Source organism: Nymphaea colorata, chromosome 6, assembly GCF_008831285.2.
Source record: "Nymphaea colorata isolate Beijing-Zhang1983 chromosome 6, ASM883128v2, whole genome shotgun sequence".
Lineage (NCBI taxonomy): Eukaryota > Viridiplantae > Streptophyta > Magnoliopsida > Nymphaeales > Nymphaeaceae > Nymphaea > Nymphaea colorata.
In genome coordinates, this window is record NC_045143.1 from 3,319,572 (window position 1) to 3,345,116 (window position 25,545).

At 35.8% G+C, this 25,545-nt stretch overlaps 1 protein-coding gene across 2 annotated transcripts; it reads left to right on the forward strand.

The window, feature by feature from the left end:
- Positions 1–6,032: 6,032 nt before the first annotated feature.
- Positions 6,033–25,262, forward strand: LOC116255982 (N-terminal acetyltransferase A complex auxiliary subunit NAA15). 2 transcript variants are annotated; one of them, XM_031632091.2, is made up of 26 exons: positions 6,033–6,246; positions 7,038–7,116; positions 9,276–9,358; positions 9,477–9,626; positions 10,919–11,034; positions 12,667–12,772; positions 13,707–13,778; positions 13,865–13,980; positions 15,569–15,701; positions 16,625–16,702; positions 16,886–16,939; positions 17,045–17,115; positions 17,669–17,723; positions 17,827–17,922; positions 19,111–19,239; positions 19,343–19,425; positions 19,518–19,748; positions 19,889–20,021; positions 20,564–20,677; positions 20,801–20,932; positions 22,346–22,402; positions 23,364–23,461; positions 23,533–23,594; positions 23,677–23,773; positions 23,890–23,990; positions 24,575–25,262. In XM_031632091.2, the coding sequence occupies exons 1-26, from the start codon at positions 6,196–6,198 to the stop codon at positions 24,775–24,777; spliced, it is 2,700 nt and encodes an 899-aa protein (XP_031487951.1). In that variant the 5' UTR covers positions 6,033–6,195; the 3' UTR covers positions 24,778–25,262. The 2 variants fall into 2 exon arrangements, with proteins under 2 accessions (XP_031487951.1, XP_031487950.1); XM_031632090.2 differs by having other exon boundaries at positions 6,034–6,246; positions 23,677–23,785.
- The last annotated feature ends 283 nt before the right edge of the window (positions 25,263–25,545 follow it).

The window sequence follows — 25,545 nt, forward strand, 5'->3', positions numbered from 1 at the left end:
CTAGTCCATGTACAAAATTACAAATTCCGATTCAATTGTTGCTTACAAATTTATGTTGTTTTAGGAGAACACCGAAGGGCAAAGCCTTTTTCTTTCATTTCTTTCATCCCTAATTTCAGTGGGTTGCTAGGTGGGGAGCTGGACACATGTTTGCAATCCAAGGAAGTAATACCCATGAGAATTGAGTTGATGATGGGACTTTTACCATTCAAAAAAACATATCCATTAAAATGGAGCCATGTGAGCCAATACAGACCGATTTGGCCCATGCACTTCATATATTTTAATAACATCATTTTGGACTTCATTTCGTAAATTTTGTCAGCAATACAATGCCTATCGGTTAACGTGGACCAATCCAATGCACATCGATATTAATGACGGGAAAAACCACATTCTGATCAGATTAATGTCAAAGCTGCTGTTATTCTGATCAGATTAATATCAAAGCTGCAGTTCGTTAGCCTCTGGATGTGCATTATTTTCAGGGTAGAGCGTGACTTAATTGAACCTTCGTTATAGATTTTGTATGCATATAATGTTTTCATACTGGAGGTGCCTGAGTAGTAAGTGCCAATCCAGATGTCTACAAGGAAAAATAAAAAGATACAGCACGCTGAGAAGCTAAGGAAGATATTTTGTGCGAGATAGACCAACAAACCTATTCTTAAAATTAACCAAAATAACATTAATAATCAATTATTATTATTATTATTACTAATTAGTGCCTGTTAGCGATGCTGTGAATGTCAGTATCTGCAGAGTCTCGTTTACCAAAAGATGCAATATTTCGACTGATATGCACTGATGTGCTTCAACCCATATCAGCGATTTTTAGGTGAGCGAGAGGTTGCTGCCAGAAAAAGAGGCTCCCTGCCTCCGATAACTCATATCTGTGATTTAGAACTGGTTTTTTTAACATAAAAAAAAAAACCCAAAAGAGCATTTTTTTTATATTATTATTTTTACATTTGGGTGAGGCAGGCAACATGTGGACTCCATATTCTGAAGGCTGGCGTGTCTCAGTCCCTTGTCATTTTGTTTTGTTGTTGGTACTGACCGTTGCACACCAATATTGACGACATTCTCTTACTTTTTTTTTCCCCAGTCAAAAGCGAAAATGTCTATGGATGAAGTACAGTTTCTCGTATGAAAACTACGTTGCTGATGCACACGAAAGTTACTTTAATATGTTGAAGATACAAGAAACAAATAAGCCTCCGCCTCTACACCTGGATGTTATGTTACTCTTCCTAAATTCTAATCAAGTGATGTTATTGGATAGAGCTAGGTCTCTTGAACTAGTTAAGTCAAAAGCAATTGAATGTTCCTTGATCAACAGTTTTTCAATGCAAGTTGACAGAAGGGTGCGTACAAGGTGCACAGTTTAACATTTACAAGGCGTTTGAGAAAATGAAACAAATATTCTTAGAAAACATGTTGTAAGATACCGTGCTCTTACTGAATATATAGCGTAATTATATATGTTGTTCTTAACTCCAACAACCAAATGTTGAACATAATCATAAAATGTTTCATCAAACAGAGAATTGATGTATTCCTAAAACACAATGTTCTTCTTGTCAAACGCCCTATTAGACTGCAAGCTCTCGGATTGCTAAGGAGGTCAAATTCACATTTACTGAATTCTACTTAATTGGTCCCTATAAGGCTGGATCCAGGCTGAAAGTGGTGTCCTCTTCTTTTAGCTGAATTAATATGGGACCAGCATAGCATCTAAGGTAAATAAGTAATTGAGCTGAATTTTTGTTGGATCTCAGTTAGATATCAAGCTCAAATTCAGCTAAAGTAACGATAATGCATGGAAAATTTGAATATGATTCACCATTGTACCCAGTTTTTTTTTTTTTTTAACCAAATTTGACTAAACGGGTTTGAAATTGAAGTGCTAATCGGGTATACCCGATCCATCAGATCTCTATCTACGCTTCATCAAGAAGTGGAGATGGATATTTGTTGGCTTTACATTGAGCAGTAATTAGAACAGGAAATGGTAGAGATGCACCTCCTTTTATATGGAAGACTCCTATACACCTAAAAAACTAGGTACTTGTCCTTTTAACAAAAAAAATATACATATAGTTCTCAGCAATCCAATTTAATCCTTGACAGTATGAAATAATTTTATAAGTTCTTTGAATTTAAACTTATACATAAAAAAAGAAAAGCAAAAAGAGCCAACTTCCCCATCCAGTGTGGGGTCATTTTCCTTTCGGTTTCTTGTTCTTAATGGATCACCAACTTCATTCCTGCTGATAGGAAGCTTTCTTTCCATGTGGATGAAAGGGTTCATGGCAAATGGGACAAGGATCATATGACTCACATCCACAAATCAAGTGGGTTCGGACCCTTTTCTTATTCTATCGGTGTTGCATGGGTCTTGGAATCGATTCGTTTTCCGAAAAGATTCAAGAAAATTGGCGGAACTTAATAGAACCAAAATCCGAAAATTTAAAAATTTTGAAATGTTTAGAAAACCAATGCTTGCTAGAAAATTATTAGACAGATAATAAAATTCAAGACATTTATTAAATATTATGCCAATTAACTGTTCTTTCATGATTCCATTTGAATCAGGCCAATTTGGATCCATTTTAACAATATATAGCCTCATTGGACGTAGCATATTGAAAACCATATCCAAATCCGATGGGGACAAGAGAAACCAAACAAGCCCCTTAAGAATAAACTTTTGTACATTTAAAAAGTTGGTCTACCAAACCTACTTGTAGGAGGGCTAGTTTATTGAAGTTCATTTTGCATCCGATCCAAATCCAGTTTTTATGAGTCGAAATTTTATTGGAGGAAACAATCATACACGTCCGAAATGGTTTAGGTTTTCCCAACTAAAATCGAGATCAGAACACTTCAGTTTATGCATTCGGATCTGGATCCATATTTCGAGTCTGATGAGCTCATATCTGATTTATCGATGAGTTAATGTCGGACCCAAGTCTCGACCATTGCATCCCCACATATTAGATTATTATTTAACCGGACCCATTGTCAAAGTACCATGCTTCATGCCTCTATTGTAAAAGAAATAATTAAAGTAGCGTTCTTTTGACTGCCTTTGCAATTTGATAGCGACGCAACTATTTTTCTTGACAATATATATATATATATATATATATATATATATATATATATATATATATGGAAAAATTCAAATAAACTCAAATTTCTTTCTTATGAAATTTGAATCCGAACTGTTGATTGGAGACTCGAAATGAACTTTATGGTACGTTCCCCTAGCTAATAGATTTTCCAAACTAAAATTATGAGGCCAATTACCTAATTCGAATTTGGATCTGACTTTGAGTCTGACAAGCTTATATCTAATTTGTTGTCAGAAGCCAATTACCGGACCCAAATTTGGGCCATTGGAACCAACATCTATTATATTATCACTTGACCTAGTTAAAGAGCACTGAAAGGATGCTTTTCACTCGTGAGTGGTTGGGTGGAGGATTCGACCTTCTTCGAGCAGTGGGTCAAACCCTTGTCACTCGAAGGGATGTTTGTCACTGCCTTAGCAATGTTGGTATTAATGGAAGCATTTTTCTTGACAATGTTTCATATTGACAAATATTCCTTCTTTTATAGTTCAAAACAAACCCTTCGTTTCTTAAATGTTGTGGATCCAAACATTTCAGATGGAAATTGCAAACCCGAATTGTGTTTGTTGTATCTCTCTCTCTCTCCCCCCTTGACAAAACCTTTCATCACACTGTATTAGATCCACTAGGTTATAAGACTAACAGTGGGGATGTAAACAGTTTGGGTTTTGGATAACCCAATTACATGAGAAGTCATATTCAGATCTAATTTGAGCCAACTAAGAAAACCAAAATATCAAAATTAACCATATACAGACTGCTTGATTTTGGGTCATTGCTAACATTTTCACTTTCATTAATTCATGCATCTAGGCAATAATTGATATGACAGTGTCAAATTAATTGAGGTGGATTAATACTTTCTCAATTGTAATTAATTTAATATGGTAGACGAGTATTGCTCTCACAAGCAACTATATAGAAACCAAATCAGAGTTCTTTCATTTATGTCCTATTAACTTAGTTGACTTTGCAAGCTCTTGGCTGCGTCTCTTCTATGAATCAATTTGCTATTTATGTCACAATCTAATAAATTAAAATAATTCTTCCGTAGATTTGACTTCTTTATCATTTGTTTGATAACTGAATTGGCTATATTTTTGCTTGTGTGCAATATTTATTTACAAAAAGCTTCATCCAATCTGGAGCCAAACGAAGAGTACCTTAGGATATTTGAGAATTGCTCGGATTAACTCCAGTTAAAGCTAGCTCGTGGAGAAATCTATGCAAATATTCAATTTAAATCTCAAAGGTTCAAATACTTGCGATATATTTCTCTACTATATAGATGTCATCAACACAGTTGATTCGATAAGAGTTGACTTTTCAAATTCCAGGAACATACATTCCAACAAGCTTTTAGGTTAACAACCCGTACTCAATATGGGATTTGATTATTAAATAAACAAAGATTGTCTATCAAAATAACCTATGGTATGTGGTATTAAGGGGTAAAATAGTTAGCATCTATTTTTTTTAATTAATAAAATGTTTTCTGCTCATAGCTATATGTTTGGGCTTAGGCCAAAGTGGATATCAAATACACATCCTACTCAATGACATTTAGGGGTCTTTTGGTAATAAAAACAGTACCATACTGTTTCACATATCTGTTTCAATTTTTAGATAGATATATGAAATAATATTTTATAGTTATCTCTACCAAAGATTGAGGTAGATTTATAAAACAAGAGGATTAATGTTTCAATGAATCACATGTGACAAGAAAGGGCTGTTTGACATTAGGAATATCGTGCGAATGTTCTACAAATCTGTCCTAAAATAAGAGCATATTTATTAAACATTTGTACAATAGTTCTACGAATCTTCCCCAAGCCAAAGAACCCCAAAGTCTCCAAACGACCCCATCGAGTACAACAAGCTTCAAATTTGTGAAAACACTAAAGGACATTAGGAATTAATGCAAGGAAAATGCAAAGATTGTCAAGTTAAGATACGTCAGTTTAAGTTTTAACTTCATCATTATCGTTACCAAAACTTTTCCTAGTGTTGCCCTCGTAGGGGCGTTGTTGTTGTTTTTTTTTTGTTTTACTGTGCTTTTTGCAATGCAGTGCTCAATGTCTCCTTTTGGAATCCATACATTAAATACCATGTTCAAAGAACACAACAATTTTGTTACCAAATGCCCCGGTAGGACTTGGTGGTCGAAGTTCACATTGGTCACAAAATAAGAAACTCGATTGCAAAAGCTTTTAATGATATCAGCTGTCTTTAGCTAAAGAGAAAACCCCACCACAAACATTATGAAAGCAACATTAAATTTTATAGGCCTGCTTACAACTAGAAGGTCGATGAAATGTTATAACTTCTTACATTATTGATTCACAAAACCATGAAAAAATACAGCAAAAAGGAAAAACAAAATGAAATAAGTCAAGTATGAAAGGTCTCTTAACATTTTAAGAACAATAGTTGTAACATGTCAAAATTTGGGATCAAGGATCACACATTTACATTGGAAAGAGCGACTTGGTGGATCCGTTAGAAATCACATCGATATGATGGTGTTTCGTGAAGCTAACGTAAGTTAAGGACGTCCAAGAAGTAACTGGAACCGAGCTGACCCGAGCTAAGAACCCACACCGGACTCATGCTCAGGTTGGTCTCGACTCTGGAGCTGAGCTCTACGTCCTTGGATTGCGGTATCCGCAGGTTGATCAAGTTGGGTTCTGTGATGACGTGGTGCTAACATAAAAATCAAGCTCATTCACGAGTTCTCGCCACTTGTTAGAAAAGGAGTTTATGTATGACGTGACGAAGAGATAATCTCCGCCTTGTTTTGTGAGTGCGATTTCAGTTGCATATGTTTAATTTCAGTTACAACTATAGGCTCTTCGCGGTGAGGGTCTCAGATAAAATATATCTTTCTCTCTCTCTCTAAAACCCTAGAATTCCATCTCCATTTTCTCCTCGTCACTCTTTTTCTCTTCGTCTGACACACGTTTCTCTCTCTCTCTCTCTCTCTCTCTCTCTCTCTCTCTGCGGAGAAGAAGAAGAAGAAGAAGAAGACGCGAGGGAGGAAGAAGAAGGAATAATGGGTTCATCCCTTCCGCCAAAAGAATCGAATCTCTTCAAGCTCATTGTGGTACTCACTAACTCGCTCGCTCGATTACTTTAACGCAATATTGTCTGTCTATTGTGGTCTGTAGGGTTAGGGTATTGGTTAATGATATAGTGGAAGTCAAATTGTCGTTGTCTTCGGCTAACTGAATTTTTTGAAGGGCTTATAATTATCTAAGTTTCACTGCTCTGGAAATGGGTCGTCTGTTGAAGTTTTTCGGGCGGAAAGGGCCTTGACAATTCAATTGGTCTGGTTCATTGGATTGGTCTGTTGAAAGTCCTTATCAACGTGCTGAGTTTGCTAGCTTCGAATATAATAGAATGGGTCTGAGCTGGTCCGATGCAATGTGACACTTAGTCTTTCATGTTTTTGGCGCGAAATTTTAGTTGAAGACCAAGATGCATGTTTGTCAATTCCGATGGGTGTGTGGAAGTCATTAACTATTATCTTTACGAGTTTGTGGTTTATCTGATCGAGCAGTTACAGAGGCAATAGTTTCTTCTGTTTATCCCTTTTTTTCTTCGGAAAATTTCATGAAATCCCAGTCGGAAGGTTTGAATATGGGAGGATGTTGGATGCTCGTGCTTATGAGGTGGAGGTGGGATACGTTGAGGTATATTACGATGTGCAATGACAGAACCAGAATGCCAGAGTGTTTGGGAAAATCGAATAGAAACAAACTCTTTGTTTCTTGAAATGTGTCATTATAGTTCAGAAAACTCAATTTTAAATTATCGATGTATAATTTTGTGTTAGCAGACGGTGTTGTACGTTGGTTTTTTTGCTTTAACTTGCTATGACATGGCGTTTTGCAGAAATCTTATGAAACCAAGCAATATAAGAAGGGCCTGAAGGCTGCAGATGCGATACTGAAAAAGTTTCCGGATCATGGAGGTACTTATGCTTTTATCTTGTTAAGCTTACTGCATTTAATTCTTATGTTGACATGGAACTTTTTTGTATATGTTGAATCAGCATATTCAGTTGATAATTTTTTACGATTTTGTGGAATCATGTTTCTATAGTTAAATCAAGATATGTATCAGATGGACTGTAGATGGATGTTTCAACATAGTTACAAATAAAGTCTCAGAGTTTTAGAGTTTTAAAAGGCGAGGTTTTGCTCGAGCAAAATACGGCGAGCTTGAAAAAAAAGGGAAAAGTATGGTAAATTTTTAAAAATTTTGAAAAACTAAAAATGGGGGACAAATAATATAAGTGAGAAACCAATAACACAAACATCAAAAGATAAGTACATTTGCAAAAAATTAAAAATAGAAAATGAAAAAAAAAGCTGTTTGACATTAAAAAAACTGAAAAAATGAAAAAACTGAAAAAACGTGAATTTTCGTTTTTAATGTTTTTTTTTCAAAAAAACGTATTTTTTTAAGTTTTAAATGGCTAGTTAATTGATCGCTTTTTTTTTTTTGCATTTTTTTTGAAAAAACGTGTTTTCTGTGACTATACTTTCAAGTGATAATGAATGTAACTAAGTATAGTGTTCGTCTTGTGTTTTTCTAGTATACTTATTGATGCCCTAGTTTAACATGTTACTTGACTGGTGTCAACTTTATGGCGGGTTAAGTTGAACTGATAAAAGCATATATTGTTTTATTTGTTCCCACAAACAATGAAGCTGTTTATATCTTTGTGTGCATGTAATTCAGGGATCTCTTGATTTCATTTTTTTGGCATATTGCTAAACATACCAATAAACATATTTTGATTTGTGATTATACTAAGTCTGGTTTATGCATGAACGGTGCCTTTTCCTGCTTGCCTACCTCAGTTCCTGGCGGGCCTTGTCTCATCTACATCCTCTGGATATTTACGTTCTTGTCAAACAGTTTGTCAATATGAATAATTGTTGTCTTGAGGTAATAGTCATCAATGTCATTCTGAGCAAATTCTTGGCAACGGTTCCTTTTTTTTTTTCTAGACCTCCTTTGTCATATTCTTTTCCTCGGAAAAGTCTCAGCAAATTCTTGGAAGTTTTAAACACTGGCGATGCATTATTAGTGATAAAAAGAATTGGCACAGATTTTTTCTCCTTTCACATATATAAATCATAAGCTTGACACATTTTTCAACATAGAGAGAGAAAATACATGGACATAGCGTCTTCACTCAGTTGGTAGGGCGACTTGAAAGATAACCAAGTTGATATGATTTTTTGAGATTGGAGCCGGAATTATTCCTTGATGGGCAGGATGACTTGAAGGGTTTCACCCACTGGTGGCCAGCCAAAGTGTGGTCCTTTTCTGTTTCTTCTTTAAGAACGGGTAGTTGTTTGCTTTTTCAAACTCATCAAGAAATTAACAAAAATATGGAAATGTTGAAATATTGGAAAATGTTGAGGAAAGTTCAGGTTTGTCCTCGGTGTTTTCAGTTTGAATATTGGTTGGCTTTGGAAATTGCAAAAATATCATGTTAGTTCTATAGCGTTGCCAATGCTCCTCATTAACCTCTTTGGTTGAGGCCGATTCTTAGTGTGTATCATCTATGACGTTTCCAGCAACTAAAAAAAATGTTTATATTAGGTAGACTAGATTTCTCAGGCCAAATGCAGCTTGGTTTAGAAAAGGCAACTGTCTGCAGATGGTTTTGAATGTTGTCTTACCTTTTGGAATGTTGGGTGCATCTTCTTGGGTTGCTTGTGCTGATACCCGTCCAAGTTGGATTTGCTTTCTGGATGAGTTGAGCTTGTGGTTTTACTACAACATGGACATTGGCATTGACACAGGAAAAGGCATATATGCATGGTTTTGTTCACAAGATGATGATTTTTTTCTTGGATGGCTTCCATAAAAAGGAGAAGATAACATGAAAAATGTAGCTTACCTTAAGGCAGTAGGTTTAATGATGTTGACGTGATGTTGGACTCTTGATTGTGTTCAGAATCCTATTTAATTTGTTTCAAATGATGTAGTTCGGTAGAAGGACCACATCATAACATACAGTCTTCTTATGTGGTTGTTTTCTTTCTATATCCATCAATGCTATGGTTCTTGACATGGAACTTATTGCGATTGTCCTGCGATTTGCTTCTGTAGAGACCTTATCGATGAAGGGATTAACTTTAAATTGTATGGATCGTAAGACTGAAGCATATGAGCTTGTGAGACGTGGGCTTAAGGTATTCCAGCCTCTTTCTCTAAAAGTTGCATTGCACAATAACTTTTTTCTCGTGTTTTAACTTTCTCACCTTTGAACTTTGTTCCTAGTTTTGAACATTTTATTTGTTTCCTTTGCAGAATGACCTGAAAAGTCATGTGTGCTGGCATGTTTATGGCCTTCTTTATCGGTCAGATAGGGAATATCGGGAAGCAATCAAATGTTACCGTAACGCTTTGAGGATTGACCCGGACAATATTGAGATTTTACGAGATTTATCACTTCTACAGGTCAGCCTGAATGAACTTAAAGTTCAAACTGAATGGAAGTGGGGGTTGTTTCCTTATTTCTTTTGCTTTTTGAGGCAATGTTTGACTTTTAACTTCTTATTGGGCTCATTTTTTTGCCTATTTGAAAAGAAAAGGAAAACTTACATCTCTTTAGACAGATGCAGTACTATTTTAACTTGTGCATTTTGATCGCTTCTCAAGAGTTTCTCAAGCTTTGAAATGTTGCACATGGTGTCCAGACCTATTTTTCAATATTTTATCAGCTTTCTGATTTCCACAAACTGGTTCCCTAGTCGGCAAAATAGGGTTGGAGAGAAAACTTTAAACTTACTAAACGCTTAGTCCAATACTTGTTATTATGCAATAATTAAGACTATGGTCTATGGGAAATAAGTAGAAGACAATATGAAGCAGCTTTGGGTAAGGAAAATACATGGCGATGGTAAAAATGCCATATGGAAGAGGGTAATGGTACTGTACCTGAGGTGAAGATTGCTGGTGGTAATGATTGAAAGGTTATAACCTTGTTTGGAAAGGAAAACACCTTGTTTGGAAAGGAAAACACTACTGTGGTAAACTAGTGAAACTATAATCTATCCTAATGGGAAGACAGGCAGCACCAAATCTGGCCTTTGGCTTCCTGTATGCAGTTTAACTTTCTGTCACAGCTTCCATGTATTCTTGCTGCCATAGAGACAGCGTCAGTTGGTATGCAAGTCCACCAAAGGTCTTTTACTCCTTTGTGCTTCATTGAGAAGGATAACATGGGTGTCTTATGATGGGTAATATATCAGGAGTACATCTTAGATGATCTATTCTCCTAATTATTGAGCAATGAGTCTGTCTTTTAGGATGAGTCTGCTCCCTTTTTTTGTTGTCATATAGCCTGTCATGCTGAGATCTTATGCTTTGTTTGAAGTGTCCACCTGTACTCTTGTCATTTCCATTTTCTTATTTCATTTGATTGTTTTCCTTTGTCATGGGCCTTACATTTGTTACTGTTGAACTCTGTTTCACATAGAAGCCTCGGGCGGGTGCTCTTTTTAACACATTTCTTTGTATATGAAGGATGAAGCTGAATGACGTATTTTTCTTCATTTCTCTTTTTTGACAACTTGACCTTTAAAATGATCCCTTTTTCATTGTAAAAGTTTCCATTGCTTTCTGAACTTCCTGAAAGTTAGTAAGCATTAATTCATTTGGTACCAGACCTGACTGATACTCTTTTCTGCTTTCTCATAGAAAGACATAATATAGATTTGACTGCTTTGCTAATTCTTATTATTGTGCAGGCACAAATGCGGGACTTGGCAGGGTTTGTGGAGACAAGACAGCAACTTCTATCGTTAAAGCCTAATCATCGCATGAACTGGATAGGTTTTGCAGTTGCACACCATTTAAATTCAAAGTAAGCTAGTGACTCCCACAGAAGAAAGGCCTATATGTACCTTCACAGTCAACATACTTTCTGATATCTCCTGTTATTTGTACTCTTCTGATATCATCCTTTGGTCAAGTCTTTCCTGGCTTAACACTAAACCATGTCTCAACAACCATGTGACAGTGGGCCACAGCATTGTGCTTGTCTGATTAATGGCCTGATGCTGGATCCAATTATTCAAGCATAGCAAAAATACAGGATCTAGTTAATAATTCAATTCAGTTTTTTTTTTTTAAATGCAATCCACTTCCAAATTTAAGCTCAAATTGGATATGAGACAAACCCAGTACTAGTTGAACTGGTTCTTGTTTAAATGGACTTCCATCTTATCCTGCTCCAAACCTGAGTACAAATCTGGTTACTAGATAACGCAGGGCTGATATGTTGGGAGCGGGTCTTGTAGAGGGTCCATTTTATGTATCTGCTTTATTATGGATTATTAGATCTTTTATTTCTGATAGAGTTTTGTTTTTTATCCAGATCCATTTTTAAGGCTATTTAAGTGGAACGTGTGATTCATTCAAGTTTAGTAAAGTGGATGATTAAGAAACCCTAATTCTCTTTTGATTATTGAATTGCCCTTGTTTTCCTGTAATTTTCCCCTTTGTTTGCATTCTTTGGTGCCCTTCCCGCGGGGATTAGAGTGAGAAACTCTAATCACTACGTCACTAGAAATGGATTAGGTTGGATATTGCCTAGAGCTGACCCGACTCCTAGGCTAGGTCTAAGGACTGAGGCACTGAGAATGAGAGACTGAAGGATATCATACTTCAAAGATGGAAAGGCGCCTTAGAAATATTGCGCATTATTTTTGTCCTTCTACTTGCAAAGTAAACAATAAGAGTAGACTTGGAATGAAAGCTAACGTCTATAGTTCGTTTTAGATCTTCATTTTTATAAATTGCACAAAACTTAAACATGATAAATGTAGCTTTCCTCATAGTTGGTAGTGATTTGAAATGGTTTCTTTCTGCAAATAGAGAACTGTGAATTTTCTTAGCTGATCGGTACTGTAAATGTTATGTTATTTCATATAGTAAGATAAAACAGTATGACAATATCATGCTTTGAGAATATTATGGTTTGCCTTAAATACTGAAAGTAGAAAGTAGTTATCCTTCTGGAACTTTTTGTGTGGGTTGGATGGTGCTGTACCTCTGCCATCTTTTTTCTGCTTCTGTTTTTTGTTTGGATCTATTTTAGGGAAACAATCGTTCATTTCCAATACCAATCATTAAATGCCATGAGCAGCAGGATGTTGAGGTCCAGAATTTGTAGCGAAATTCTTGATCCTAGTCGTCATGGGATTTTTATAAGAAATAAGGAAGAGATTATGGTTAAAAAATTATTATTTCTGAATCTAGCTAAACCTATTGTTTGGTTTATTCTGTTTGGTTACTGAAAAAAAGTAATTTATTGAAATTCTAGACTAACAAAAAATTTTGCATTGCCATGTGACAGTAGAATTTTTCTTGAACTAATTTCTCACAGAAGTCGTACTTCTTATTTTTCTCATGATAGTGGATTTGTCTGGTCTGATGTTCATGAATCGTTCAGCATATACACTTATTAATTTTACTTCTCTCGCTTTCTCTCTAGTCCTTCAAAAGCAGTTGAAATTCTAGAAGCATATGAAGGTACACTTGAAGATGATTATCCTCCTGACAATGAGCGCTATGAACATGGAGAAATGCTTTTGTACAAGGTGAGATCAGTTAGTTTTATGTTCCTTTACCTTTCCAGTGTTATTATTTTTGGTGTTGTTGTTTAGTATTTGTCAAAACTAGTTTACACAAATACAAATACACTTTTTTAAAACTCCATCCATTTTAGAATATAATTCCCATCCTCCTAATCATAAAATTTTACTTCCATTTTTTTACTTTCATTCTTCATATGGAAATTGCTCTATTGGACCTGGTTAAGACTAATCTCTTCACATTACAAATGATGGTGACTTAGTTGGTTCCTGGATTTACATGGGGTGTTATAAATTTTCATTGACTTACTAATCAGATGTCTATTGGCGTCGTTGGTCCTTTGATCAACTCTGTGGGTCTGATTTAAATACTAATTGGTCTCTTTTCTCATTAGGAAACCTGGATCCTGTTGGGTTTGATCTGTTTGAAGTCAAACCCATTTTTGGCACCCTATTTGCACCTAAATCTGATAGACTGTTGGGCTATGATCCAAGCATTGAGGGGAGAGAGTGTGTGCGTTTTAATCACCCCCTTTAAAAGTCACACAACCCATTCTTGTGTTTCATGTTTTGTTTATTCTCTTTTTTATGGTGTTTTCACTTCTCTCTTCCACTCATTTTCATCTTTATCCAATTGCATGTTCTCATTGTCTGCAATTTTTTTGTCGACTGTATATCTGAGATTTTCCTAATTTTAACAAGGACTTGTAACCTTTAATAAAATTATTTCAGTTCAAACTGATATAGTGAATGCAATTTGTGGTTTTCAAGATATGAAATATCCATGAACATTACATGTGGAACTGGTTTTAATTGGGGTTTTTGTTGTTGTTGTTGTCATTTTATCGTTACTCTATTATCGTGTGGTTGTATGGTTGTTGTTGATGTGATCTTGCAACTGTGCATTTTCTTCATCTTTTAATATTTAAATTCCTTGAAGGTTTCCCTTTTGGAAGAATGTGGGTTTTATGATAGAGCATTGGATGAGCTTCATAAAAAGGAGGCAAAGATTGTAAGTATGTCACAACTGTTTGATTTTTTAAAATTTTCTTTTAGATTTCCTCTTATGGATGTTGACATGTTGAAGTTCATTTCCAGGTAGATAAATTGGCATACAGAGAACAGCTTGTTTCCTTATTGGTGAAGGCTGGTCAATTGGAAGAGGCAGAAAAGATTTATAGAGCTTTGCTCGCCATGAATCCAGATAATTACCGGTATTGTATTTGATTGTGTTGAAATAGTGAGATGCATATTTTAAACTGCATGTCCTAGATTTTTGGTTTAGCTTTTATTTATTTTAATGATTCTATTTTCAGTTTGAGGCTTTGAGCAAAGTATATTACATCTTGGCGCAGAATTTACAATATCATGCTATTTATTGGTGCTTATGATCCTTTTAGATATTAGTGTCGTTAGATAAAATGATTGTGCTGAATAATGGCATACACAAAATTTGTGCTTGCAAACATCGTTAGTCGTACATGGGAAAGGAATATTGGTATTAGAAATGAGAAGTGGTGACCTCAAATGTTCTGACCCCATAAATGAAGTTATATACGAAGTTAGTTTGCAAGATTTCCATGAAAACATTGAGGAATCAATAATGAGGGAGTGCCTGAATAGTTATCAGTTTATGTGGATTCTTATATATGGACCCCTTACTTTTTCAGGAGGTGACATGGTGGAATTATTTGAAAAAAATGCACTGGTATGAAAAAATTGAGGCATTGATGGGATATAAGATCGCGGTTTCCTGGGGTTTCTTTTGGAAAATGTTTTTACCTGGATTTATCCTCAAGTTTTAATAAAGGAAGAATAAATGTTTTTATCAAAAGGGTGTCAGTTAACAGGCTTGATATTTTCTTGCTCAAACTATTGAAAAAATTTATTAGTTTTTTTTTATAATACAACTGAAAAAAATGTAGAAAACCTATGTGAAGAAAGATTTTTGTGTCACATAACTTATATTGGAATGTACTTGAAATTTTTACATGATCAGCAGTTGCTAATGGTGGAAGCTCTTTACAAAATGTCACTAATTCTGGTATGGTAACTATATGAGTTTAAAATAACATTCTTGTATTGCTTAACATAGTGAGATGCAATCTGTGACTTAGCGTTGCAGGATGCTGGCGAAGCCTTGAACAATGTGAAATATCAGTTTTGAAAACATTGGTGCTTGACTATATATATATATATATATATATATATATATATATATAGTCAAGCCTGGATGAGTCAGTCATGACTTGTGCAAAATTCCTTGACATACCTGTTTACATATACTGGCTTTATGATATCCACTGAATTTCTTTATTCTACATTTTCTTTTGTGGAAAATTTTATTCTTGCACTATTTGTGTGTGTGGTGATAAAATTTATTTTTCTCTTTCCCATCATGTAATACAGGGAGCTTCAAATTTATGGCTAATTATGGATGAGTGAGTCATGACTCATGCTTAACTTCTTGACATGCCTGTCTGCACACTGGTTTTATGATACCCACTGATTTTTGGTGTTACAATCTGATTTTTCCTTCTATTCCATATTTTATGGTTAAAGGGCCTTATTTGATGCCAGTATTTTCTTTGCATGTATTTTAGCCTTATGTTCTGTTCTTATGTGGCTTGCTTGTCTCTCTTCCCTTCTGGAGATGTGGTTGTTATTGACAGATTAGCAATTTTATGCATATTTTTTTTTATTTACAAGGAATAATAGTTCCGTCAATGCTTTCACTAAATTTATGGTGGACAATGTTGAAGATTAATTGTTTTTTGATTTTATGTTATTTCTTTTATACAGATACTATGAAGGTCTGCAGAAGTGTTTAGGTCTGTATTCTGAAAGTGGTGGATATTCACCAGATGAAGCTGACCGATTAAACAACTTATACAAATCTCTAAAAGTGCAGTTTAGTTGGTCATCAGCAGTGAAGGTGATTGCCATTCATTTTTTTCTTGGGTGGTCTATACTGCTGTAGTTTGTTGGCTTCTATATCTCCGATCTACTGAAATGAAGTTGGCCCATTAAAAAGGTCTACATTGCCTTCTGTTTTCTTGCTCATCTGAAGATTGTGCACATGGATTATGATTGCTTTCCCTCACATTAAGGAGTTTGGAAATTTCTGGGATTGCTAAATCCAATAGATAATGAGGTCACTAGAACATAAATTATGGATTAACAATCGATGTAAACTGTTAAAAATTTGAAAATTCAGATATATCGACATTGGAAGATGTGCTATGTCAGGTGCAAATTTTGAATGCATCTTATTTTGTACAATAAAAATGTTTGGGCGGTGTTTTAATGAACCTGTGGTGGAGAACGTGCTTCTGCTTTCCCAACGAAACCACTTGATCCAAGTGTATTTGTTGGTAATTAATGATAATGACTCTGGATTGGATTAGTTAGATCATTAGACACCTTAAATTTCATAAGATGCATTAATTTTCTATCAGGTGGTGATGTGTAGTTTTAACTATAATTCTTTTATTAACACTTATAGCACGTGTTGATATGCACAAGATGTGTTGTAACTGAAACACTCCATTTGTGTGGGAGGACTTAAGAATTAAAAATTGTTGAGAAACCTTCAGGGGTTTGTATACCTGTGTGCTGTACTGCCAGCTATCCTAATTCATAGCCTTCTTGAGACGCAAAGTTCTTTTTTGGAGTTATGTCTTTTCATTTTTCCCTTTGTTGCGATTGTAAATTTGTTTCTTTTGGCATTATTTGGTTAATAGTGAATTCTTGTTCCTTCAAGATTTCCTTGCTGTTTTTTTTCGGGCTCAGATCTAGGTTATAAGTTATGAAATTGGTATAACCATTAATCTTATGTTTACATTTTTTTATGTTCAGCGTATACCTTTAGATTACCTAAATGGTGAAATGTTTCGGGAGGCTGCAGACAACTATATAAGGCCATTTCTAACCAAGGTGAATCTTTTTGTTTCTCAGATGGGTGTTTTCATTCTTCTTAGTAGTTGGAAACACACAGTTTCCTTGTTTTCCTCTTCATATGGATCTATAAAAATGTAAAATTGACTTCTGGACTGTTTGTGCCATCAATTCTTCCTTTATTACTGTAGTTCTAATCTTGCTGGCAACATGTGCAATCAGGGTGTTCCTTCTTTGTTCTCCGATCTTCGTCCACTGTACAATTGCCCAGAAAAGGTATTATTCTATGTTATTGCTTTGATGTCTTCTCCACTTTTAGTAGAAGCTATCATTTTTTTTTGGTGGAAATCTCAACTCATTCTTTTGGAAGCTGCTTAACAGGTCAAAATTTTGGAAAAGTTGTTTCTTGAGCTGGAAGCTTCTGTAGGCACAACAGGGCAATTTCCTGGAAGGTAATGTACGTTTATGCTGTTTTATTTGGATGTGATTATTTTTTATTCTATTTGTCTCCTTGAAATGTGTCACAGGTAGAAAGAATGCATATCCTGTGTTGAAATGAAGACAACCTGTCATGTTCTTGTTTATTTAAGTTTTTTCCTTTCCTGCAACTTGGAGAAATCTGGTAACCTATAGACAGGCTAAAAAATGGCTCCTTTGTTGCTTCCCATCTTTTCTCTCATCTGCTTGACAAATGGGTGTTGAAATTTCTGCATTCGATCTGTGTTTTTATTTGGTCTTTTCCATCTCATTTTCTTGACATGTATGACTGGTTTTGGGTGTGAGCCAATTTTCTTGGAAAAAGGTGTTAAACTGGATATCACATTACTTTATATCGTTTATGCATTGTTGTTGAGCTTCTGTTCTTGGATTTTGAATTCTCCAGTAGTACCCCAGAACTCCATGTCTATAAAAAAAAATGAGAAAAGGATATGGACATATTAGACTGTAATAATTTGTCTTTCTATTTCCTGACTTGGTAGGCATTTTTTTTTTTGTGAACCGCAGTGCACAGAAGGAGCCCCCTTCAACTTTTATGTGGACTTTGTTTTTGTTGGCTCAGGTTTGACCAATATTTAGTAATAACCACAGCTCCTTGTTTTTATGTTCCTAGTCCATTCATTTTCTAGCTATTGATTATTTTTGAAACTTTCTTTTTATGGCAGCATTATGACAGACAAGGGCAGTATGATACTGCTTTGGCAAAAATTGATCAGGCTATTGCTCACACCCCAACTGTAATTGACTTGTACACTGTCAAGGTATGTACGTACAAAACCATTTTCAAGGCATTAAAGCGTACTGCATGAAAGACTCATTGTTGGATCAATTTTTCCAAGTAGTGTCTGTGACTCCGTGGCATATGGCATATGTTTCTGGAAGTTCAAAATTGTTACCACGTACCTGTGCTGGTGGTTTTTGAGTAATTTGGTCTCATAGTTACCTGTGGTAAGAGCTTACTTAAATTCAAATTTGTGGCATTGGCACATAAATCGTCATTTTATATAATGTCCATGGTATGATGGTAATGCTGGAGGTTTTTGAGTAATTTTGGTTTCATAGCTGCCTGTTATAAGAGCTTACTTTAATTTAAATTTGGGGCACTGGCACGTAATTCATCATTTTATATTTTGTCCGTGTGTGCAACATTCTGCAATTTGGATGAGTCATCATGAAGTCCAACATTCTGCAACTTGGCTGGGTCATCTACAGAGCCCACATCTTGACAGTTTTGAAAGCGGTTGTCTATTGAGGACTTATAGTCCAGGAGACTGTTGAACATGTGAAAATAAGAAAATATTTTAAACCAGATCAAAGTGTTGACTTCTCTTCCTTTGAGGCCAGGTTTATGTGATCCTATGAGGAAAAATTGACATAAAGACACTTGACTTTTGGTGATAACAAACACAAGTTGGAAATTTCCTGTAACCTCTTGAGTTAATAAATATACTAAGATATACAAGTGGTTAATGGCAGACTTTGATATTTGAGTGTTTTTTTTTTCTGTCAAAATAATTTGGTAGTTTCTAGTTGACATTGGCCTTAGGATTGGCGGATATAAATGGGTTATTTTATGTGATATAACATTATAGTGGCAGCAAGCTACTGCTTTCTTCCTGGCTTTAGAAGAAGCCACTTCCAATACTACACCTGGAATTGCTGGATCAGAATTGTGAAGGACCTCATTGTCATTAAAATCACTTGCCACCATCAATTTGAAAACCTGATATATGTTCCTCTTAGTCTCTTACCAATCCCGTTCCCTCTCCTATCACCTGCGAATTTCAACAATCAATATATCTTTTTCTCTTTAAGTGGTTTTTGAGGAATACGGCTCCTATGTGCAGCTTGAATCTCTTGAGATATGTGACATATTGTGCCTGTTGAGACAATTATTACTTTTTGTCATTTCTATGCTGTAGAGTTAACATGGACTCTGTTGGACACAGGGCAGAATCTTGAAACATGCTGGTGATTTAGCTGCAGCATCTGCACTGGCAGATGAAGCACGTTCAATGGATCTGGCAGATCGTTTCATAAACAGTGAATGTGTTAAGCGGATGCTCCAGGCTGATCAGGTTTACATTAACACATGGTGCATCTATTTTCTCGACCATGCTTCGATTTGTATCTTTATTACCTGTTAACTACTTTTCTTCCACTGGGAATACTGTTGAAAAGGTGGGTTTAGCAGAGAAGACTGCAGTATTGTTCACTAAGGATGGGGATCAGCACAATAACCTGTATGACATGCAGTGCATGTGGTTAGCCCTTGTTACCTGTAATTCTGATTATTATAAGTGCAAATTTGAGTATATGGATGTCTTATGGCTTCTGCGATTTCCTTCTTGGTAAGGTATGAACTGGCTTCAGGAGAAAGCTACTTTCGGCAGAGTGACCTGGGACGGGCTTTAAAGAAATTTTTGGCTGTTGAGAAGCACTATGCAGATATGACAGAGGACCAATTTGACTTTCATTCTTATTGCTTGAGGAAAATGACATTGCGATCTTATGTGGAAATGTTGAGGTTTCAGGATCGTTTGCATTCTCATTCCTACTTCCATAAAGCAGCAGTGGGGGCTATTAGGTATGGCCTATTGCCAAAAGATTATGAATGAAACTGGTTGTTGTAACTTCTTGATTGCTGCTACTGGTTAAAGCTCATCATTTTGGAATCTCAGAGCATATCTTCCAATTTGTGTAACTAGTTTGATCCTTGAGGTGCAGATGTTATATGAAGTTGTATGATTCTCCGGCTAAATTGGTGAATGAAGATCAAGATGAGATGTCAAAACTGCCTCCTTCTCAGAAGAAGAAATTGAAGCAGAAACAGAGGAAGGCTGAAGCTCGTGCTAAGAGGGTTTGTAGAACTATTCATGATTGTTGCTTATTGTTATCAGTTTAGTGCCATGTTTGCATGAGGTATAGGTGAGGGCATGGCATGGGTGTGACATTGGTGTTAAGAGTACAGCTTTTATGTTATATGCTAGGCTATGGGCATTCATACCATTGGCTTCACTATTGAACACTGGATTATTACTGCATTGGCATCATATAGTGTTTACCATGTGTGGAAGTTTGTGTTTGTGCTCCTTTAATTATCAATGCACTACATGCTACATCAATTATAAAATTGTATTGAGTCAAGAACTAGTTTGTAGTTTCTAAACAATGAAGTGAATGAAGAGACCTCATGTTTGGTTGTAAATCTGGAGATGTCTCTCGAGAAGTAGTGTGATTTTGTGTAGGTGCCAGTGCCCTTGGCCATACTACTTTCTGAATCCTAGTAGACTTGTAGAACCTCACTGAAATTGGTGAATGGAACGACGATAATTGATGGTCCAGAAATTTGGCAAACATGGTCCCATGTTTACGATATTGGAATCTTGGGCTGTTCTGTAGGAAGCAGAGGAGAAGAATGAGGAGGAGTCAAGTGCGGCAGGTGTATCCAAAAATACTAAGCGACAACATGCGAAGCCAGTGGATCCTGATCCTCATGGAGAGAAACTCTTGCAGGTGAAATTCAGAAAATTATCAATTTTTTGTTGCTGTGAAAATTGCATAATGAAGCAACAGCAAGTTTGACTTCTGCTGAAATGACAAAAAATTGAATCCCATTTTTATTGTTATTCCTAACAGGTTGAAGACCTTCTAGCAGAAGCTACTAAGTATTTGAAGTTGCTTCAAAAGAACTCATCAGCGTCTGTGGAAACACATGTTCTTTCTTTTGAATTGAACATGAGGAAGCATAAGATTTTACTAGCATTTCAGGTATATTTTCAAGTCTAAATTATTAGCATGGGCGTATCCTGTTATGAGTAGACTTGTTTATTATTGGTGATACTATTGAACTAGAAATACAACCGTTTAAACAGATGATTTTCAGTCTGTAATCTATCTGTTGTTTTCTCCTTCCTACACCGTAAAATGGTGGCTGGAGCGTTTGTCCTCAAGTTGGCTTCCTTCTATTTACCAGTTGCCTTTTTTAGGTGGCGAGCTTAAGTTCTTCCTTCACTTGAGTAAGCAATAAACTGGTACGGTTATAAAAATATTTATTGCTGGTTTAATTTTTTGAGAATCTCAAATTGTTTTTTCCTTATTTGACAACTAAATAAAATGCAAGTAGCACAGTAGAATAAACTTGCTTTGGCTGGTTCAATGCTGCAATAATTTGTGGGACTTGTCATATGGGCTTCAAAAGCAACTTAGGATCATGCAAACTTGGCACAAGTACTTTGTAGAAAATGCATTACAATGTTTTAGTACTAAAGAATGTTTCTAAGTGGAAAAACATTGAAATCGTTAGAAATATTAAACAACTACTGGTATAAATTAGTATCTAACCTGCGTGATAACATGTATTCATGCATGTCCTGGGGACATCTGACCGAAGTTATGCTTGCCTATGACGGGTTGGTTGGTAAGGGAAAAACAAATAAAAAAAATATTCAGTTTAAAAGTTCAAGATATTGCAAGTATGGTGAACTGTTTGCATGAATTGTCAGTTGAAGGCATGTAATTTGCTTGCTGAACCAAATTTCTTTGGGCATCACGCTTGTGTAATTGCAGAAATGTTTCCTTAGCAGTGGGATTTGCTTAGATCTTTTTGAGTCATTGGTGTATACCCTAAAAAAATTCCATCAGGCCGTGTTTGATTACCTCGGATCTTAGATCCGAGGTCGGATTTGCTCAGAAGATAGAAGGTAAAGCAAACTGTGGGTCTCTAATCCACAGATTTCAGATCCACGAGAGACCGACTTACCTCCATTGTCGAGTTCATCTGCCTTTCGCTTGTGATGAAGAGATCAGGAAAAAAGAAATGAACCAGCCACCGCCATGGTGGTCAGGTGAGAGAGAGAGAGAGAGAGAATGATCATCAAACATGGTTTCTAAAAATAACATTTTTAAAATTCTCGGATTTTAGATCTGAGGATTTTAATTCAGCCCGGATCTAAGATCCGGGGCTATCAAATGGAAGCTAAGTGATTTTTGTTTTAAGGCATTGGAACCAACATCGAGTCAAATAATCATGACTTCTCTAATTTTTCGCTTTCATCATTTATGTTACCTGGATATATGATTTGATATATTTTTGCTTTCCATCTAAGCTCTGCACGTATTTAGATGTTGAAGGTGTTCTTTGGAGTTTTCTTTTGTTAACAAAATGACTATATTGAGTTACAGGCTGTGAAGCAACTGCTTAAACTAGATCCTGATAGCCCAGATACTCACCGTTGCTTGGTATGTTTCAATGCAATAACTAAATATCACTTGTTTTTATTGAAATGCTTTCCCACATAAAATATCTGTAGTATCGACTGTTCATTACATTACTTTGTCCTTGTTCTTATCTATACTCATTTCTTTTTATGATTTGCTTTTCCTGATCTCTATATTCAAATGCTTCTTCCTGCATAGAATCCATGTTTATCAGCTGTTTGCTGCAATGTCCAGTTGTCATCTGCATTCGTTTCTTATTTGTTGTTTATTTCCCCTCTCTCTCTTTCTCTCTCTCCTCTGTGTGTGTGTGTGTGTGTGTGTGTATATATATATATATATATATATATAATGTATGAAATAAAATGTTTAGATGAATTATGTTAGTAAATTATTTGTTGTCTTAGCTTATACCCAAAATTTTGGCGTAAGTTTCCTCCATTGTTACGAAAAAAATGTATTTCACACCAAAGTCTCCACTGTATTGTTTCTTCTCGAATTATGGATATATACGTCCTGTGGTACTGGCATCATTGTGCCTTGAAGTTATTGGATTGTCTATTCGTAATTGTGGCATGACTATCTTGATATGCTCCTATGGTCCTATGCTTGATTGAGCAGGCACAGAAAAATGACAGTTTGTTCTCATAATTGCACACCATTTTTTTGTATTAAAAAAAAAATCATTGGCAATGGAAGTTCTTTTTTTTTTACTGTAATTAATTAATCTTTTGATTTTTGTCCCACATTAAGGGGGGAATAATTTTTCTGGATGTTGACTTGCCAAGAGTAAATTTGTAGGCATAGGATGTTTAATTAGTTTGCTTCCTGAATCTATTCATAGCTGAAGGTATCCTGCAAAGTATGGAAGACAATAGTGCATTCTCATATATTCTATATCAATGTTGAGATTGGTTATAAGTATGCTTCTCAGAAATTTGGTATAAATTTGTAAAATTTCTAAGTGGCCTTTTGATATTTTCAGATATTGTTTTTTCATAAATTCGATGGGTTTTCATCACCAGTGACAGACTCTGAGAAACTTGTATGGAGTGTATTAGAAGCAGAACGGCCTACACTAAGGTACATAGTGGCATTTATTTGGCTTATTATATTCCAGTTTTTAACCTTGTCATTGGCTGTATATTTACCAGAGGCTTGCAGAACACATCTTCTCTTGTTGAAGCAAACAAATCTTTCCTTGATGCTCACAAGGGTCAGTATCTATTTTTTTTTGTTCTTTCAGTCTGAGTTTTGTGATTGAAGTATGTTTGAACTAATATTCTGGCTTTCTGAAGATTCTTTGATGCATAGAGCTGTCGCAGCTGAGATGTTGTTTGTCCTAGACCCTGAAAGGAAACTTGAGGCTATTAAGCTTGTGGAAGAATCGTTCATGTGTGGTCCAATGTACATTTTCACTTGATCAAGCATTTACTCTTTTCCTCTGGCTTTTTTGTTCATTTCAATAGTTTATTCATGTTTGAACATGTCCATACGTTGATTCTGAACAGATCTAGTCCTAGTGGACCCAGTGTGGGATGGAAACTTAAAGATTGTATTGCTGTGCACCAATTGCTGGGAACAGTTTTTGCTGATCCTGATGCTGCTTCTAGTATGTACCTAAAAAACTTTCTTTAGGCCTTTATATTCTATTTTGGTGTTTCTTTTGTCCTTTATGCCTGCTTGAGTAATTTTGGATGAGCATATTATGATGTGCACAACATTGCTTGTTTTTTTCAGCACGCTGCATGAATATACTTGATCTTATATATAAGAGACTAAGAATTGTCTTTCCTTTTTTTTTTTTTTCTATCGTAAGTATATCGTGTTTCTGAAATCGCTTGGATATTGTTTTTCTGCAACTCATTTTCTCTCCTTCCAAAATGCACTAAAATTCTTGCCTTAAAAAATTAAATAGATCTCTTTCTCTGATGTGATTGGCTGGTAGTAGTTAAGCCCATTTCACATAGAGATAATCTCTCTCACTCTCTCGGGTGGCATGCCTGTGCATGTGTTGGGTGGATGACCTCTCTTGTAGCTTTGTTGATAGCTGATACAGTAGGCATCCGTGTATCAGAGGCATATATGTTACAGACAGTGTGGTGCTTTACCCATAACTCGTGGAGCCACAATCTTGATTTGAAGTCTAATTGGGAAAGCTTAATGCTTATGTTTTTTTCTTTTCTCCCTATATAGGGTGGAGTACTAGGTGTGCGGAGCACTTTCCCTACTCGACATACTTCAAAGGAGTCTGCAGTTCTGCTGTAGTGAAGCCAGTTGATGGTAACTTAAACAATGCACCAGAGAATGGAGGTATGGAGCACTGTGGTGCCAGTGTTCGAGATTCCCATTCTCTAAATGGGAACATCAGTTCCCTGAAGGCTTTGAATATCCAGTAGGAGAAGCTCATTCGAGGTCCATCTTTTAATTCTCAAGGCATATTCAGAAATTTGAACCCCGGAAAGTAACTGCACAGATTTGGGGAGCCAGCTGGCACTCGGTACATTGAATTCTCCAGAGAGATTTTGAAGCAGCAGTTTCTTCATGCTTCATCGAGAAGAGCTTTGGCACATTGATTTCCAATATATATAGGTAAGTCAAGGTCCCTGCGTTATTCTTATTTGACTTTGTAATCTTGTGGAATTTATTCCATTGAGTCACACCTTGAGGAAGGGGCAAATGATGTTTTGGATGTGTATAATTAGTTTCTTATATTTTGTCAAATTTTGTTTGTATTTTCCAGTTGATTTATTCGTAGTGTTCTATAAAGAAACAGTGGACCTTCCCATGGTTGAAGAATAACCTGAAGAAATTTTGGAGAAATGACTCCAACTTAGTGCTTTTTTTGTAAGCTGCCAGAAAGCAATTTGGTTGCTTGCTGCCACTGAGGTTTTTCTGTATCTCTTCTCTATTTCTTTTGTCTTGTGATGGGATGTAGGGCCTGTTTCTCCGGGAATGATCGTCTTGGTCATGTGTTCTTTCAACCTTACCCGTCTTGTGCCCTTCACGCACTCACTATTCTTAATGGTAAAACTGCATAAAAGCAGTATTTGTAGATCTAGTTTCTCTTTTGAAAGTAGAGAAATTTACAATAAAGAGAAGGCGTTCAGTGTGGGCATTTAAAAAAAAAAAAAGAAATATTACATATAACTGTGGCTAGTGAAATC

Coding starts and splice junctions, on each gene's coding strand:
- LOC116255982 (XM_031632090.2), top strand. CDS start 6,196: ATGGGTTCATCCCTTCCGCCAAAAGAATCGAATCTCTTCAAGCTCATT. Junction 17,116..17,668: donor ACAGGGCAATTTCCTGGAAG/GTAATGTACGTT, acceptor TGTGAACCGCAG/TGCACAGAAGGAGCCCCCTT. Junction 20,933..22,345: donor AGATTTTACTAGCATTTCAG/GTATATTTTCAA, acceptor ATTGAGTTACAG/GCTGTGAAGCAACTGCTTAA.